Source organism: Pleurodeles waltl, chromosome 3_1 (assembly GCF_031143425.1).
Source record: "Pleurodeles waltl isolate 20211129_DDA chromosome 3_1, aPleWal1.hap1.20221129, whole genome shotgun sequence".
NCBI classification, from domain to species: domain Eukaryota; kingdom Metazoa; phylum Chordata; class Amphibia; order Caudata; family Salamandridae; genus Pleurodeles; species Pleurodeles waltl.
The window spans coordinates 990,050,651-990,064,810 of NC_090440.1; the positions used below are offsets into that span (position 1 = coordinate 990,050,651).

Consider the following 14,160-nt stretch of genomic DNA (forward strand, 5'->3'; position numbering starts at 1 on the left):
CGGCATCGATTCAGTAGACAGGGGGTTCACCAGGACATCTAGCCATCCCAGTCTATTCCATAATCCAGGCAAACTCCGAGGAGTTCCTGGCCTTGCTCCAGGCTCTCCATGCGGCGGATGTCATGGCTTCCTAGTTTCCCTCTGAGCTTCCCCAATAGCAGCTAGGAACCATAGGCCCAAAAAGATATGGTCTGAGGGAGCGGGGATGCCAGCTAAGGGAGTCCAAAACCCCCATCATAGCTAAGAGGAGAGTAGAATGCAGAAGTATGCTCACCCTCGCAGCAGGCCCAGTAATCAGGTAACACGTGAGGCCACACACACCGTTTGAAGGGAGCAACAATCCCAATATCGAACTCGACAAATCAGAGGCACGGGGGCCACAGAACGACTCTTCGACCCCCACCGGTACACAACAGTAAAGATCAGAGGTCTAGGAAAACGCTAAAAAAAAAATAAAGAAGCCCAAAAGCTAGCCAAATGGAAGTCTCGTGAAAAGGGTGTAGCCAGACACCTGGTGTCACTTGGGTCACGCTGCACTTCACGTGCTGGGACCAGAGGAGTACACACGTGACCTCAGGGCATGTTATGATCACATTCCAATGTTCAGTGCGACACGCCTCCTCTTTTACATACCCCTCACACATGTAGGCCAGAAACACCTGCCAGGACCGATGACACCCCCATGCAGACACTAGAGCACTGAAGTGCTGGCGAGGCCAAGAGAGTACCAGATAGAAGTTAAAACTACCCGAAAGCACAAGAATCACCCCGTAAAGCATACAAATGAAATGTACACTTAGTCAAGCATGGTGAGGGGGGAGATCTGACAACGCATAAAAATAAAATGTTTATAAAATATAACCTATTGTTTCCAGGACCAGGTATCCCGAGTGGGGCAACCCTCTGGTGCCTCGTCAAATTCATAGAAAACACAGAAATTCATAAGGAATAATTGACGACAAGCAAAGGTGTAATGTTCTTTTCTTTTATAATGACTAAATACAGCTCTTCCCAAACAGATCTACAACCAAGCCAAGTGCACCACCTCTACAGCAGGCCATCGCCTTCTCAGCAGCCACACCTGCACCCCAAGCAGAATCCAGAGCCACAAACTGCTACAAAGAACTGTTACATCCAACAGGATCAAGAGCCACAACTCGCCCCAAGGACTTTCACATCCATACCCCCCAACAGGATCTCGTACCACACTTTGCTCCAATGACTTTTCTCGAACTTTTTTTTTTTTCAACTCAGAAACTCCCATCACCAAGAAAACCACAGACATCTGTGCCGGAAACATCTCAAGGCCTATGATGTTTCCTAAGTTATGTGTTTTTATGCATTTATACATTCTCTGTTTGCTAGGGACGCTACTGCATCCATGCATTTCCAAAGAACAGTCTAGTCTAATGGAGTAAATTCAAAAGGCTTAGGGACCTCATTCACGCCACCTTCAATTACACCACATCTCACACTAGCATCCTACACAGCGCTCTTTTACACAACATGTGTTGTCAGCACATGACCATTGGGGGCTTCAAGACACCAGTTGGGTCATCTTATGTCTGTTCGCTGATAACACATGCAGGAGGCGCAGTCAGACTTTACTTATCCTAAGAGATAGCTCTTGAAAAAGCAAAATGCCTTCTCCATCTGTAACTGTGTAGAACTTGGGCCAAAATACAACCTAATATAGCGGAGCCCCATAGCGTAGTAAAAAATCTGACCTATTACAAGACCAATCCAACAGAATTGTACCTTTTCACCGAGCCTAGCGATATCCAAACTGAGCCAGACAGGATGCGCAGGATGGGAGCTATAGGGGAGGACAGTACTTGACCCTGAGATTTTCACAAGAAGAGGTTCTTGGAGGTAGCTAAACCATCTAAACAGTGCACAAACTCATCTGCTCCTGCTTCCATCTGTGGTCCCAGGGTGGCCCTTAGAGTGTCTGGGGCTGTCTTTGTTAACAACAAATGGATCCCAGACATGGAATTTCAGTGTAGAGCTGTCCAGCTCGATGATATGAAGGGAAATGGGTGTTGTAGGGGAGGGTTAAATAGCAACATAGATACCTCGTGTCAGGAGATCTGGGACTCTGAGATAGACAAGTACATGTGGATAGAAGGGGAGGGGCAACCCCTCCCTGTACAGAAACTCACATTGTATTCCATATGTTTCAGAGTCAAAGGAACCATTCTGCTGGGTATGAACAAGAATTGTGGCACAATGCTACACATTCCGGACATGCAATGGGGCACCTCCATGCTGATGGACACCTACTGGCAGTACAGCAAGTTTGCTTACATCCAGCTCATCCCTGGATGGCGGGACCCCTGCTCCCTCATCACCATACACACCCCAACTCTGCTCATCCCTGGAGAAGATCTGTCTGAATTGTACCAACACCCTCTGAGGAAGAAAACAACACAATTGCATCAGGCTCGAAGGAAAAGAGCTGCTGATTATTTTGGCAGGGACATTCTAGAGGAGATTAAACTGTTCACCGATGCCCAAGTATCAGCGGGAGGGTCCGTACCCTTCTTCACCTTGCAGACAGAAGCAAATGTCCACTGGTTGCAAATAACTTGTGGGAAATGCTCAAAATGATCCGCAGTATTGAGCCCGGCCTTAACGCAATCAAGGAAGAACTGAGAGCCATCTGCCTCATGGTGATGCAACATCGTTATTTCTTGCACCTGAAGACCGCAATGGAAGGTGGGGTGTGCGTCAAGATTGGTGCATCCTGTTGCACTTTTATACCTGGCAATTACAAGGGCAATGGCACTCTGACACTTGCTATTCAAGCATTACACTGACTACAGAAGGACATGCGTGAAGAGGGAGATGCCCCTGAGCAGGAGTGGTTCAAGAACTGGTTGTCCTGGCACCCCCACTGGTTGACCGGTCTGTGCACTTCATTGCCGTCCATTTTCATTGTGTTACTCTTTAGAGTGGTATCCTACAATTGGGGGTTTCCTGCTGTAAAAAGCAGTCCCCAAATTGGGTAGGATACAAGTAGTGAGGGAGGTGGGACAATAAGGTACCAAAAATGTGACTGTCATGATGTGTGGGTTTGAAGGTGTAGTTGAAAATTCAGCTAGAGGGGGAAATCTTAACATTGGATTAACTGATGTCGATAAACATAGCAATACGTTTTCATACACCAACAAAGTTGCATCACCGTTGTTAGATTCCCCCTTTGTGAACTTTCCATCAGCCCCAGCACATAGATGCTTAGTCGGACAGGCTCTGAGACCGAGGCCCAAAGGTAATGACTGACAGGTCACAGGTGAGGTAACACTTAGCTGGCAGCCAAATGCACATCCAGGAAAACTTAGGTCAGATCCCACAGATAGGCAGCAACACTACAATGGTCCCCGGAGATTGACCCCAATAAAATACACATGGCCAGAGGGATGTGTGCATTCCTTAAAACACCATAAAGTTAGATGCCACATGTAGTAAGGTACACTTAGCCGATCAGGACACAGCACACACGCACCCCTCAGGCCGGATATCTGGCCAGATACTTGCTGGCCCACACTGTTTCCACGCCAGGGCGCTGCCCACCTACATTCACTATCTGAAACTGTATTTAAAACTTCTTGACAACTGTTTGCATTTTCCTATCAAGAAAAGAATGTCTTTTATGGTTTTAATGCAATCAGAAAAATGTATAAAAAGTTGCTTCGATCTGATGTACAATAAGAGACAGTTTTCAGACCCCAGTTCTGTAACTACTCTCCTGGCTGTGATGTTTAATGAAACTGTTTCCTGTTTTGCCAAATGTCTCTTTTCTGGTTTTTTTTTTTTTTTAGGTAAATTCTATTTCGAGCAACATATGCTTCTTGTGTCCCCTTTTCTTCCCACTTAATGAGTGTGAGGCTGGCGACCTGGAGCAAGGTCATTAACGTCGCAGACTATGCTCTGCTTCCAAGACTATGGAGTTTTGACTTCTGCCTTTTGATGGTCTCATGCTTCAGCAAGAGTCACAGGTACGGGAGTCATGGTTTCACCCAATGCAACAGAGACAGATGGAATTGTGGTCTGTAATGGCCAGGTCTCTCACAGTTCCTACAGGTTTTAAAGTCTGATTTCTTTAGTGGAGACATGGTACTGCACAAATACATTTTCTGTGAGGAAAAAACTCAGAGTGAGCTCCGGATCTGCACTGAAGGTCCAGAAAAAATGGAACGGATGTTGTTAAGCTGGGATGGGCGCTTTATGGATTTGGTGGTGTCACACTACACCACTTTTGGCATTCAGGTGAAGCCACCATCTCCTACCGGCAACATGAGAGCTTTGACATTTTCAGATCCAGTCTGATACCTGGGATTATTTCACAGGTAAGGAATCTGCAGGTAGAAGTATCTATCAAAACAGCTGAATATTTAAAGAAAAATTGAATTATATTCTGTGATCCAAAGAGTCACATGCTACTATACATTATTCAATGGGTATTCATTGAAATTGTTCCTATAATTAGAAAATAAAAGGGCGTATGTCACAGTGCACTTGATTATGAATGTGTGCATATTTCTGACAGAATGAGGGAAAGCATGTGATGTGAGGGAAAGACAAAAGAGAAGGATAACAGAGGAAGTATATATGACGTGGACAAAGGGTTTTGTAGGGCATCTTTTTGGACACGTTTGACTGTACACATTTTTTATTTGAAATTGAGAAAATTAACATTTTACACAAAAGTTCCACATATGAGCAGCAAATCTGGCCCTAATTCAACTTTTGCATTCCTATGAACAATATTATGGCGTACAGCCAAAACATGACAGTGAAAGCCTCTGGCAATGTACAGGTCAGCATAATAAAGTTATTTAAAGAGTTACAGACAATTCTGTTATGCTATGGGCCGAGCCTTCAGGTTATCATACATGAAGACCTGTTTCGATGTGTTATCATGATCTCTCAAAAACCTCGATGCACAATGCAGGATTTGTCTACCACATCAGCTAAATAAATCACAAGGCTAATATTTCCAGTTGATAAATTCATTTTTGGAAAAGACTATAGTGAAAGCTCATGTGGATCCCAGATGTGTGAGATCTGAATAGACACGATTGAGGGTTAACAATTACATTGCTCACTAATTCCTCATAACCCACAGGGTGAGATGTATTCATTTTTGCTTGTCTGGCTTTATCTTTTCTTAATCTGTTCCACTTATAATTTGAGGAAGGCTAGCTGAGTCTATTTGCAGAAACTCAAACAGTTGGAATGTATATTCACAGAAACACTGAAATATTTGTTTTCAGTATAGAATTGTATAGTTTGATGACTTCTATTAAAAACTGAAAATTGAACATTGCCCCCCTTCAATTACGAGATTTTGCAGGTCCTTACCAGCACTTGTCCCTTGTAAAATGACCTCTGTTCCTTTACACTTGTTTCACTGACCCATTTAAACTCAGAATTGCATTGGACTGCCTGATGGCCTAAGTATTTGTAGCCTAATTTCTGAGATTGCTCGGGTATTTACTTTGATATTGTTCCTCACACTGGAGGTATTGATCAAACCAAGTTGCCTTTGGCAAACGTCAAAATACTGCCTTCGAACATCCCTAACTTAGTAGACAGAAAGCAGAATATTTTATATTTATTTGCAGTGAAAATAGTAGCAACCGTTGTACACTGCCAACCTCAAGGGAAAATACGTAGATTGTCCCGCCTTTGGATACACTGTTTACTTGGTATGTCCGATCTAAAGAAAAAGTCAAGGAGGCATTGGGTGCAAATTCTTGCTAACATGTGGCATCTGGGATACATCTGTTTGCTGTAATGTCTCCTGGTGATTGCAGCAAAGGTGTGCTCTAGGTTCCGAGGGGGGGCATGTTTCCCCCTCATTTAATTATTTGCCAAAACAACCCTCCTACTGCCTACTAGAAAGTGCATAAAAGTACATTGACCAACACGAGAACAACAATAATAACAGGATTTGAAATGCCATTAAAAATAATTTTTCTTCTCATAAAAATACTGACCATGTTGCAAAAATATCCAAACGTTGCTATTCTTGTGTACCTTTCATTTAATTTATATTCTAAAAATGTCTGTAAAATGCACTTTTACTAGTCATTTTCCAACTTGGAATAAAAGGATTATTGGGCAATAATTCAAGTTGTCAGTGGTGAAAGGCATGAGGCGTGTACCCTAGAATCACATACCTATTGGGTTGAAGCCTGAGACCCTACTATGCTAGGATCTAGGCATGTACGTGGAAATGATATTAAGCAACTCAGATAAAAAAGCAAGCTTTTGGGGCAAAAATACACAATTCCCACACTACAGCTTTCAACAACTAAGCAATCACCAAGTCATCATATAAATTGTGAGGACGGAAAAAGTAACTTTTAAAAGGTGGAAAGTCCCGTTTATTCCCAGGGAATGTCAGAGCAATAGGAGGCTTTTAGGTTTTCAAAATCTTCCAAGTATGTCAGCTGACAAGGACACCAGAGGTGGCTCATATATTTTTTTAAAACAGCAACTGACACAAATGCAGGGTGAAGCTTCAAAAGTCTATTAGAGAGGATAAATAAGCTACAGTACCCGTCTAAAACATTGAAAATTCAGCATTTTATTTGCTTGGGTGGGCCTCTTCTGAAAAAGCCACTATGGCAAACACTGATTAGCAAAGCTAAACAAGGTGGGTTTATGCTCCCCGATTTGAAAGTGGGGGTGATGAGGAGATTTGTCTGTTCCGTTCCTAATCCACGCTACAAAATTAACTTTCTGAATGCCAATATTGGGTAACATGGATCTGTCTAAAGGTCTGACTATTGCTCTGCTACGTAGAAAATAAAGAACATACTTATCTTTGATCCTGATGACAACATATACAGGCCATAAATTATTCACATGAATACTGGCCTGTACTAGTGACACATGCATTGCTCACCCTAAGAGCTTGCACTGCATGTGGGAGGTTCTACTCCTTGCAAGAAGTAGGGCTCACCAGTGGTCAGTCACACTCTATAATTGTAATCTTATTCCTCAAAAGTCAGTTTGGCTTACCAGAAAAGCTAGCCAACAAGATAACTCCCATGCCTCAAAAACAATTTCATACTGTGGACGGCAGTTTCAGGCTCTGGGGTGTAATCTTGCAAATAGGAAAACAGTGCCACAAAATGGTGGGCAGTCTTGCATCCTAGGGGGTAGCATTTCTGACTGAAGGAAGGGCAGTACACCTCTCTGGTCAGCATCTCACATCCCAGTCAGCAGTCATGTATCCAGGAGACCACTGAGGATAACGCGTCAGCAAATTACGTATGACCTTCCTTACTTGTGCAAAATTCAGTCTCCGTTGTGAGTGAGGTCGATCTTTTGTGGAAGGTCTATCTTGTCCGGTGGTAAAAGTCCAAACACACTGGAGGATAGACCGTGGCAGCCATGAAATGTAATTCCATTCAAGGAAGGATTGTCTTACACTTTACACAACTCACTGAAACAATGGTTAAGCAGGTGGGTTATGTTCAGAAAGGGTCGGCAATTAGCTCTATGGGACAGACATATCTTTAAATCTTGTGGCATTTACCAAAAAAAAAAAAAGCCCATGATGAAAAATTAAGCAACTTTCTGCTGCTTTTTGTAATCATCCTTTCAAACGTCACTGGCGTCTTATCATTAGTTATCATTGTTTGTTATCCAAAAGGTTCCATATATCCACCATGCCTGTAAAATTCCCTCTGGGCAGTGCCAAGCCAGAGGAAGCCTTCCTTGCCATCTTGACAGTCAGAAACAGCAAGCGACTCCAAGTATTTTCAGGTTCTTGGTGTTTCAGTATCAATAATGGTCACTGTTTATGGTTCTTCCCTTTCTTCCTTGGATATTTTAACACCATGACACTGCAGAGGCAGTGAGTGTGACATCCTGCATTCTGTGGCATCACTGCCTAGTGCAAGAAGTTGCTTTGGAGAAGCATATTGTTTCTCTTCCCGTTCTAGGTACACTTGTACACAGCAATCAGTCTTGCAAAGGTTGAACAGAGCTAGCAAGGAAAGTGCCCGTCCTGGATCCATTGCCTTCCACATACCCCACCTAGAAAATAAGAAAAGTGTTTAGAGAAGGGTGTTAACATTAATTAGAACATTGGAATGCTGGAGGCTCCATTGAAAACAATGGAGTGCTGCGGGCTTTTACAGGCCGGTAAAAGCCCGCAGCGCCAACATTCCAATGTTCGCTTTGTTCACAGCAACAGCTATGAACAAAGCCTCACGGAGCCCGAGGGGATTTAAATCCCCTCGGGCTCCGTGAACATTTTTTTTTTTTAATAGAACATTCTGCCCTGTGTGGCAGAATGTTCTAATAGCCTTAGAACCCGCCGTAGCGGGCTCTACCGGCTATTAAAGTCCCTCTCCCTTGTTAAATGCCCTCGCCTTCGGCTCGGGCGTTTAACGCGGGGAGCGGGCCTTTAATAGCCGGTAGAGCCCGCTACGGCGGGTTCTAAGGCTATATGAAACGTTTACCCTACATCCCTCTATTCCTCCGTCTCAAAACCAGAGATACGGGTCAGAGTTTTGAACCAGCAGTACTCAAACCATCAAGCTGTCCCCAGAAAGTAAGCTTAGGGTCTCACCCAGCAATGGAGATCCTCATCAGATGTCACCACAATCACATCGCCTTTAGAGAACTTCAGCTCACCGGACTTTCCCACCTTGCAGTCCACAATAGCTTTTGCTCGTTTCTGCCGCGGAACCCCCTTTCTCTGCAGATAAAAGGATCAAATTACATTTAAAACTAAGCGGAAATTGACTTAAACAGCCTCAACAACAATGCCTTCTGAAGATGAAAACAGCCTTGACACTATTGGCTGGGACAACATGTGAATGGCTGTTTGGTCCAGGGGCTGGGGACTAGCCCATCCCTTGAAGCATACAACATTCCAACAGGAGAGCTACAAAACTCTGAGATGCTAACTCATATGGGGACAACCCTTTTTCATGGAGGAATGACAACTCAGTGGCACAATCTAAAACATTGACAGCTCTCAACATTTCGGGACTACCAACTCAATGGCCACATTCAGATACATGCATGAAGAGCCTTTTTAATGGCTGGAAGTCTCAACGCCTAAAGCATCAATTTTTAGATGTTTACCAAACTCAAGTGCACCATCGCCAATATCTCTTCAATATCTACAAATCCCCGCCTCCCAAATTGTGTGATCCTAGGTCAACTGGATCTGAGCAACAGTCCTTGTACCATTCAAAGAAAACACATATGCCTAGCCTTTATTTCCTTTGCATTCTTATGAATGGTAATGATCTGTAATCTTTCTATCCAGATTCCTACAACCCTTCCTGGCTGGAAACATGCATGTGTTACCCTCTCCTGAAAAAAAAAAACCTAATGCAGACCGCACAGTCTTTCTAGCTTCTGTCTGATATTGCTTCTCCCACTCCATGCCAAGATTAAAGAAACATGTATCAACTATCAGCTCTCTGGATTGTAGGAAACCAATTATCTTCTCAACAGCTCACAATCAGGTTTCTGCTGCTTCCACAGCACCGTGTCAGGTGGTCACTATTGTCAACAATCTTCGAATGCTGCTCAGCAAAAGGCTAGCAATATCCCTAATCCTTCTACATTTGGCAGCAGTATTTAACAAGGTGACCCATTCCATCCTGATTCACAATCTTCTCCTTGGGAATATGTAGCAAGGCCCTTTCCTGGATCAGGGCTTTTTACGCCAGCTGCTCTCAATCCATCCACATGCCTTGGTATTCCTCTAATGTCTGCCCTCTGTCTTGTAAAGTCCAACAGTGCTTTTCCTCGAGGCCTACACTTTTTACTGTCTACATTTCCCCTTATTCATTGGTTTGGTTTTGACCTGCTATCACATGCTGATTTCCAGATTCCTCTGACACTACCAAGGACAACTTTCAGTTATGCTTGCGCACCACTGCCAAACTGATGACCAAACGCAGTTTGAAATTTATGAGAAACAAATTAGAAATCATCATATTTGGGAATAAAACCAACTTCTAGACCTCAGAGTGGTGGTCCTCTGAGCTCAGCAAACCTTCAGTCCTCGACACGAGTGAGGAAGTCAAGGTCCATTTATTAAATAAAATCTTTCTTTCTCCAAACAGATTACCTGGGTGGAACGTACCTGCTGTAATCCTCTGAGAATGATAAGAAATATAATCATTCTCTTGCCTCCTTAATCCCAGAAAACCCTAATCCAGGCTCTTATCACCTCATGTTTGTAATGTGAAAATTCTATATATATATATGTCTTCTGGCTTATCTTTTGCAGATTGTCCAAAATGTCTCTACCTGGTTAGTGCTCAACCCTTCAGCCAGACTGTCTACATTTGCTGGTCTTTAATCTCTGCCTTGGGTACCTGTCATTTAGCTCTGACAGTTTAAGCATACATGTCAGCAGCCTCGATGCAGGTGGGAAATTCCTGAACTCTGAAGCCAAAAATGGCTCTGTTTTAGCAGTCTCCTACCTAAAATAGCCTATACTTCATTGTAAATCAATGGGGAAATAATGTCCCCTAATTTTTTTCAAAATCTTTCTAGTTCGAAAATGTTGGCATGTACGGATAAAGGCAATTTGTTTTTCTCATTGTGCTTTTTACGATTCTGGTCCCCAAAACCTCTGAAGTAAATTCCTACACTATCACCCTTCAAGATCCTCAAGAATGTTCTCAGCATTAAGGCTTAAGGTCTCCACTTATAACAAAGAGCGAACAGAATCCTCAGTTTCTGCTGCAAAACTGTGGAACCATCTCCATCTTTCTCTCCAACACATACATGAGCTGACCTCCTTCAGGAAGTCCCTAAAAACCAGGCTATTCACCTAAATGTTCTGTCTGCTTCCTGAGACGGTTTCTGCTCATAGCACCAGGACAACCTGTTGGGTAGAATCATATAATAACAATAATAGGTTCCCCTCAGAAACAGCCCCAGGCACAAGTTTTTACCAGCACAAGTTTCCTTGGATAGAGTGGCACACTCGAGGCTGGTGATGACATCCTAGCGAAGGGCACATCTTCGTTGCTCCCAGGGCTCTGAGGTGAAAGGCTGGAGTTTGAAGACTTCGCACTGGTTCTGCGGTATGACTTGATGCCATCCGCACTGAAAGGGAGAAGCACAAACATGGTCAGTGAGAACAAAGTATATTCTAAGGCAAAAGAGGGAATAAGGTGTAAAAGGGAAGAAAGGGTCAGAGGTCCAACAGTACACTGGAAGGAGTGGCGGGAACTGGAACAGCTCATGGTGTGTACTCATTGAGGAAGAAGAGAAGGGGTGTAGTCGATTAAAACGGAGGGTGGGGTGGAGTGGATTAAAATGATGTAGGGAAAGATGAGAAATGGAAACTGTTGAAGAAGGTAATGTGTTCGAGGGCATTACAGTTGGGGACAGAAGAAGAGAGCAAAAAACACATCTAGGAATGCATAAGTGAATGTGAGTTCAATAGGCCCTGGGCAGAATGTGCTTATATGAACGCGTTTTGTGAATCCAAATTGCTTCTATACACTCAAGTGATCAACAAAATTGTGGCATATGGAGAAAGTCCACAATTAAAAGAGTAATGGGGGTCATTTAAATCTTGAAGGAGTGTTCGGACTACTAGAAATTGACAGGTGATCCCACCCCGTCAATCTCACAGTTCCCCCCACTCTTTAGAACATGTGGAGCCTCCACTGGCTCTATGGTTGGAATGTTATGACTTGAGGGTCCATTTGCCAGAGGTTCATCAGGTCATAGTAGTTTTCTATTTAGGGTGATACACATGGCAGTCCAGACTTGGAAATCACACAATGGCCTGAAAAAACACTCCCTGCACAATGGGTCATATATTGCTGGATCTTCCAGAAACCATTCCCACATTCAGAGTTTATTCCTGAGGAACCGCTTACCAAAGCTACACTGTCTGTAATGGAGCCACCACAGTGCCGGCATTAATGAACAAAGAGAGATCCCTGTCTGTGAGGTGACAACCTATAAGTATGATGAGTGCTCTCCTGCCGAGATGACGGATGAGATGAATGACCGAACAAACTGTCAGCCATACTTTAAATGACTCCGTAGGTCTTCACTGCCCAACTGGAGTGGCACCTTCACAGCGAGTAGAATACAATCCCTTGAGCCCAGGTGTAAAATATCATTGTTCTCGTGCATCTCAAATACAGGTGCGCCACTGAAACCCTGCCACCTCTCTGAGTACATGGGAAAGAGGATCCCTTGGGGAGAGGCATAGGTCACCAGCACCAAAAGCAACAATGGTTGCAGAATTAAACATATTTTAGGGCTTTTCTTTTAGATTATCCCTATTTGTGGTAGATCCATCTCCTCCACAAGGTCCTTAAGTATATTACAGGTCCCACCAATAGGGTTCTAATCAGAGACAAAAACAGTACTTATCACCCAATGAAGAGACTCTGGTTACTCTGTGTTGTGTTTTTTTTCTTCACTATGGCGACAGAGCCAGGCTGTTTCCAGCTTTTTTCAATTCAGATAGTTAAAATAGTTCCACCTATTGAGCAATTTCAATTATGTTTTTCTGCAGTCATAGTCAAATCTTGAATACAAGTTCAACATTTTACGGACATATACAGCTGAGAAGAATTACTTTATGCTGTCTCACATGCATCCATCACTTTCATTTTTGCTCTGTGTCTGTAGTTGGTCAGGTGCTGTACAGAGAAAGCTGAGGGCAATGTATATTGGGATTATAAGGTTCATCAAAATATCAGTGATATTTTTTAAGCTAATAATCCATGCTATTACAAGGTACATCTTGTAATATCTGAGAAGCAGAAAAACGTTCTTTTGTTTTCTGTAGTCAAACGTATAAAAACATTGCTCTAAACATTAGAGTTCAGATGGCTGTAACCTAACACGCACAAAACCCCACAATTTACTTTAGACTCTTCAATACACAGAAATCCTTTCATTGTAAGTTGAAAAATGTAACCATATGACATATTTTGTGCACCCTTGAAATTATGGTATCCAGTCCTAGAACAATGGTGCAAGGATATGAATATTTCTGCCATACTTCAGACATATATGGCATTACGGTGTCCATTCCTGACATAATGATGGCCATCCTTCCCTTATTGTGGGCAACAATGATATTTTGGTGGCCATCTCTGGTATGTGATGATAAGACATGGCCATATGAGGCAGAATCTGCCCATGCGAGGCATTGCTTACACATGAGTACAGATAAAAAGGACAGGACTATGTCTGAGAACTAAAGTAAAGTTATTAAAAATTGAAACAGTTCTTTAGAGGCCAAATTAGTGTTATTTGTGAAGGGGGTGCTGTATGTTTTAGGGTGAGATAATTTCTTCCCTGGCACACAGTCAAACATGTTGAATGCCGGTAGATGACCAAATTTAGGAGTGGGCTTCAGATCCACGTTGAAGGGTGTTGAAAAACAAAAAAACTGATGTCACGAAGCAGGGGTGGCACCTACATGGGACTCTACTCCATCACCTTTGATGATGTTGTGGGCACCTTGTGGTGCATATTAGCTGTTGCTATTGCTCTGATGATTTCTGGATGCAGTCTGGTGCCAGGAAATATCCTTAATGTGCGTAGTCTGCCAAAGCTTTTATTTCAGTACAAATACTGGAGCTTTCAATTTGTAACACATTTTATGACATTGCTCTAACCCAACCTGATGTTTCATGGTGGTCACTCCTGTTTATGGAGGCTACTAGTGTAATTTTGCCAGATGTAGTCATTTTTGTAACACTCAAACGTTTAGCAGTTCTTGATGATTTTTATTGATGAGACATAGCACATTTACAAAAGGCCAGAGACCCCTGAGGTAACACATGTGCACACAGCAACTAGTGGTAGCCATGAGTCCAACCACTGAGAGAGACAGACCCCGTTAACCACTGAGGCGATTTTAGCACGTGGGAATAAAATTAATTTATAAAAAATATATCCACTGAGTAAGACTCTAATCTAGCTCCCTTGCAAGGGATTATGGAGTCCCAAACAAAATGATATTTGCACACCCCAATTTCCCTATAAGCTTATTTTATGATATTTGTCACATTTCTACTACCAGCTTGTGGTCATTTAAATGTGTTTCATTCAAAATCAGTTGTCAATCTACAACTTATAGCAAACATAAAGTTTAATCTACTCAACAATGGCATTGAGACCAAC

The 14,160-nt window shown here is 42.9% G+C and overlaps 1 protein-coding gene across 1 annotated transcript in view; it reads right to left on the minus strand.

The window, feature by feature from the left end:
• Positions 1-4,654: 4,654 nt before the first annotated feature.
• The window catches only part of ASAP3 (ArfGAP with SH3 domain, ankyrin repeat and PH domain 3), a 303,602-nt gene continuing 294,096 nt past the window's right edge, over positions 4,655-14,160 (minus strand). Inside the window, exons 24-26 of the mRNA XM_069224120.1 lie at positions 10,950-11,103; positions 8,594-8,722; positions 4,655-8,055 (exon numbers count right to left, since the gene is read on the minus strand). Of these exons, the coding sequence (XP_069080221.1) occupies positions 7,981-8,055; positions 8,594-8,722; positions 10,950-11,103 (358 nt within the window). The 3' untranslated portion in view covers positions 4,655-7,980. The remainder of the gene's footprint in view (positions 8,056-8,593; positions 8,723-10,949; positions 11,104-14,160) is intronic.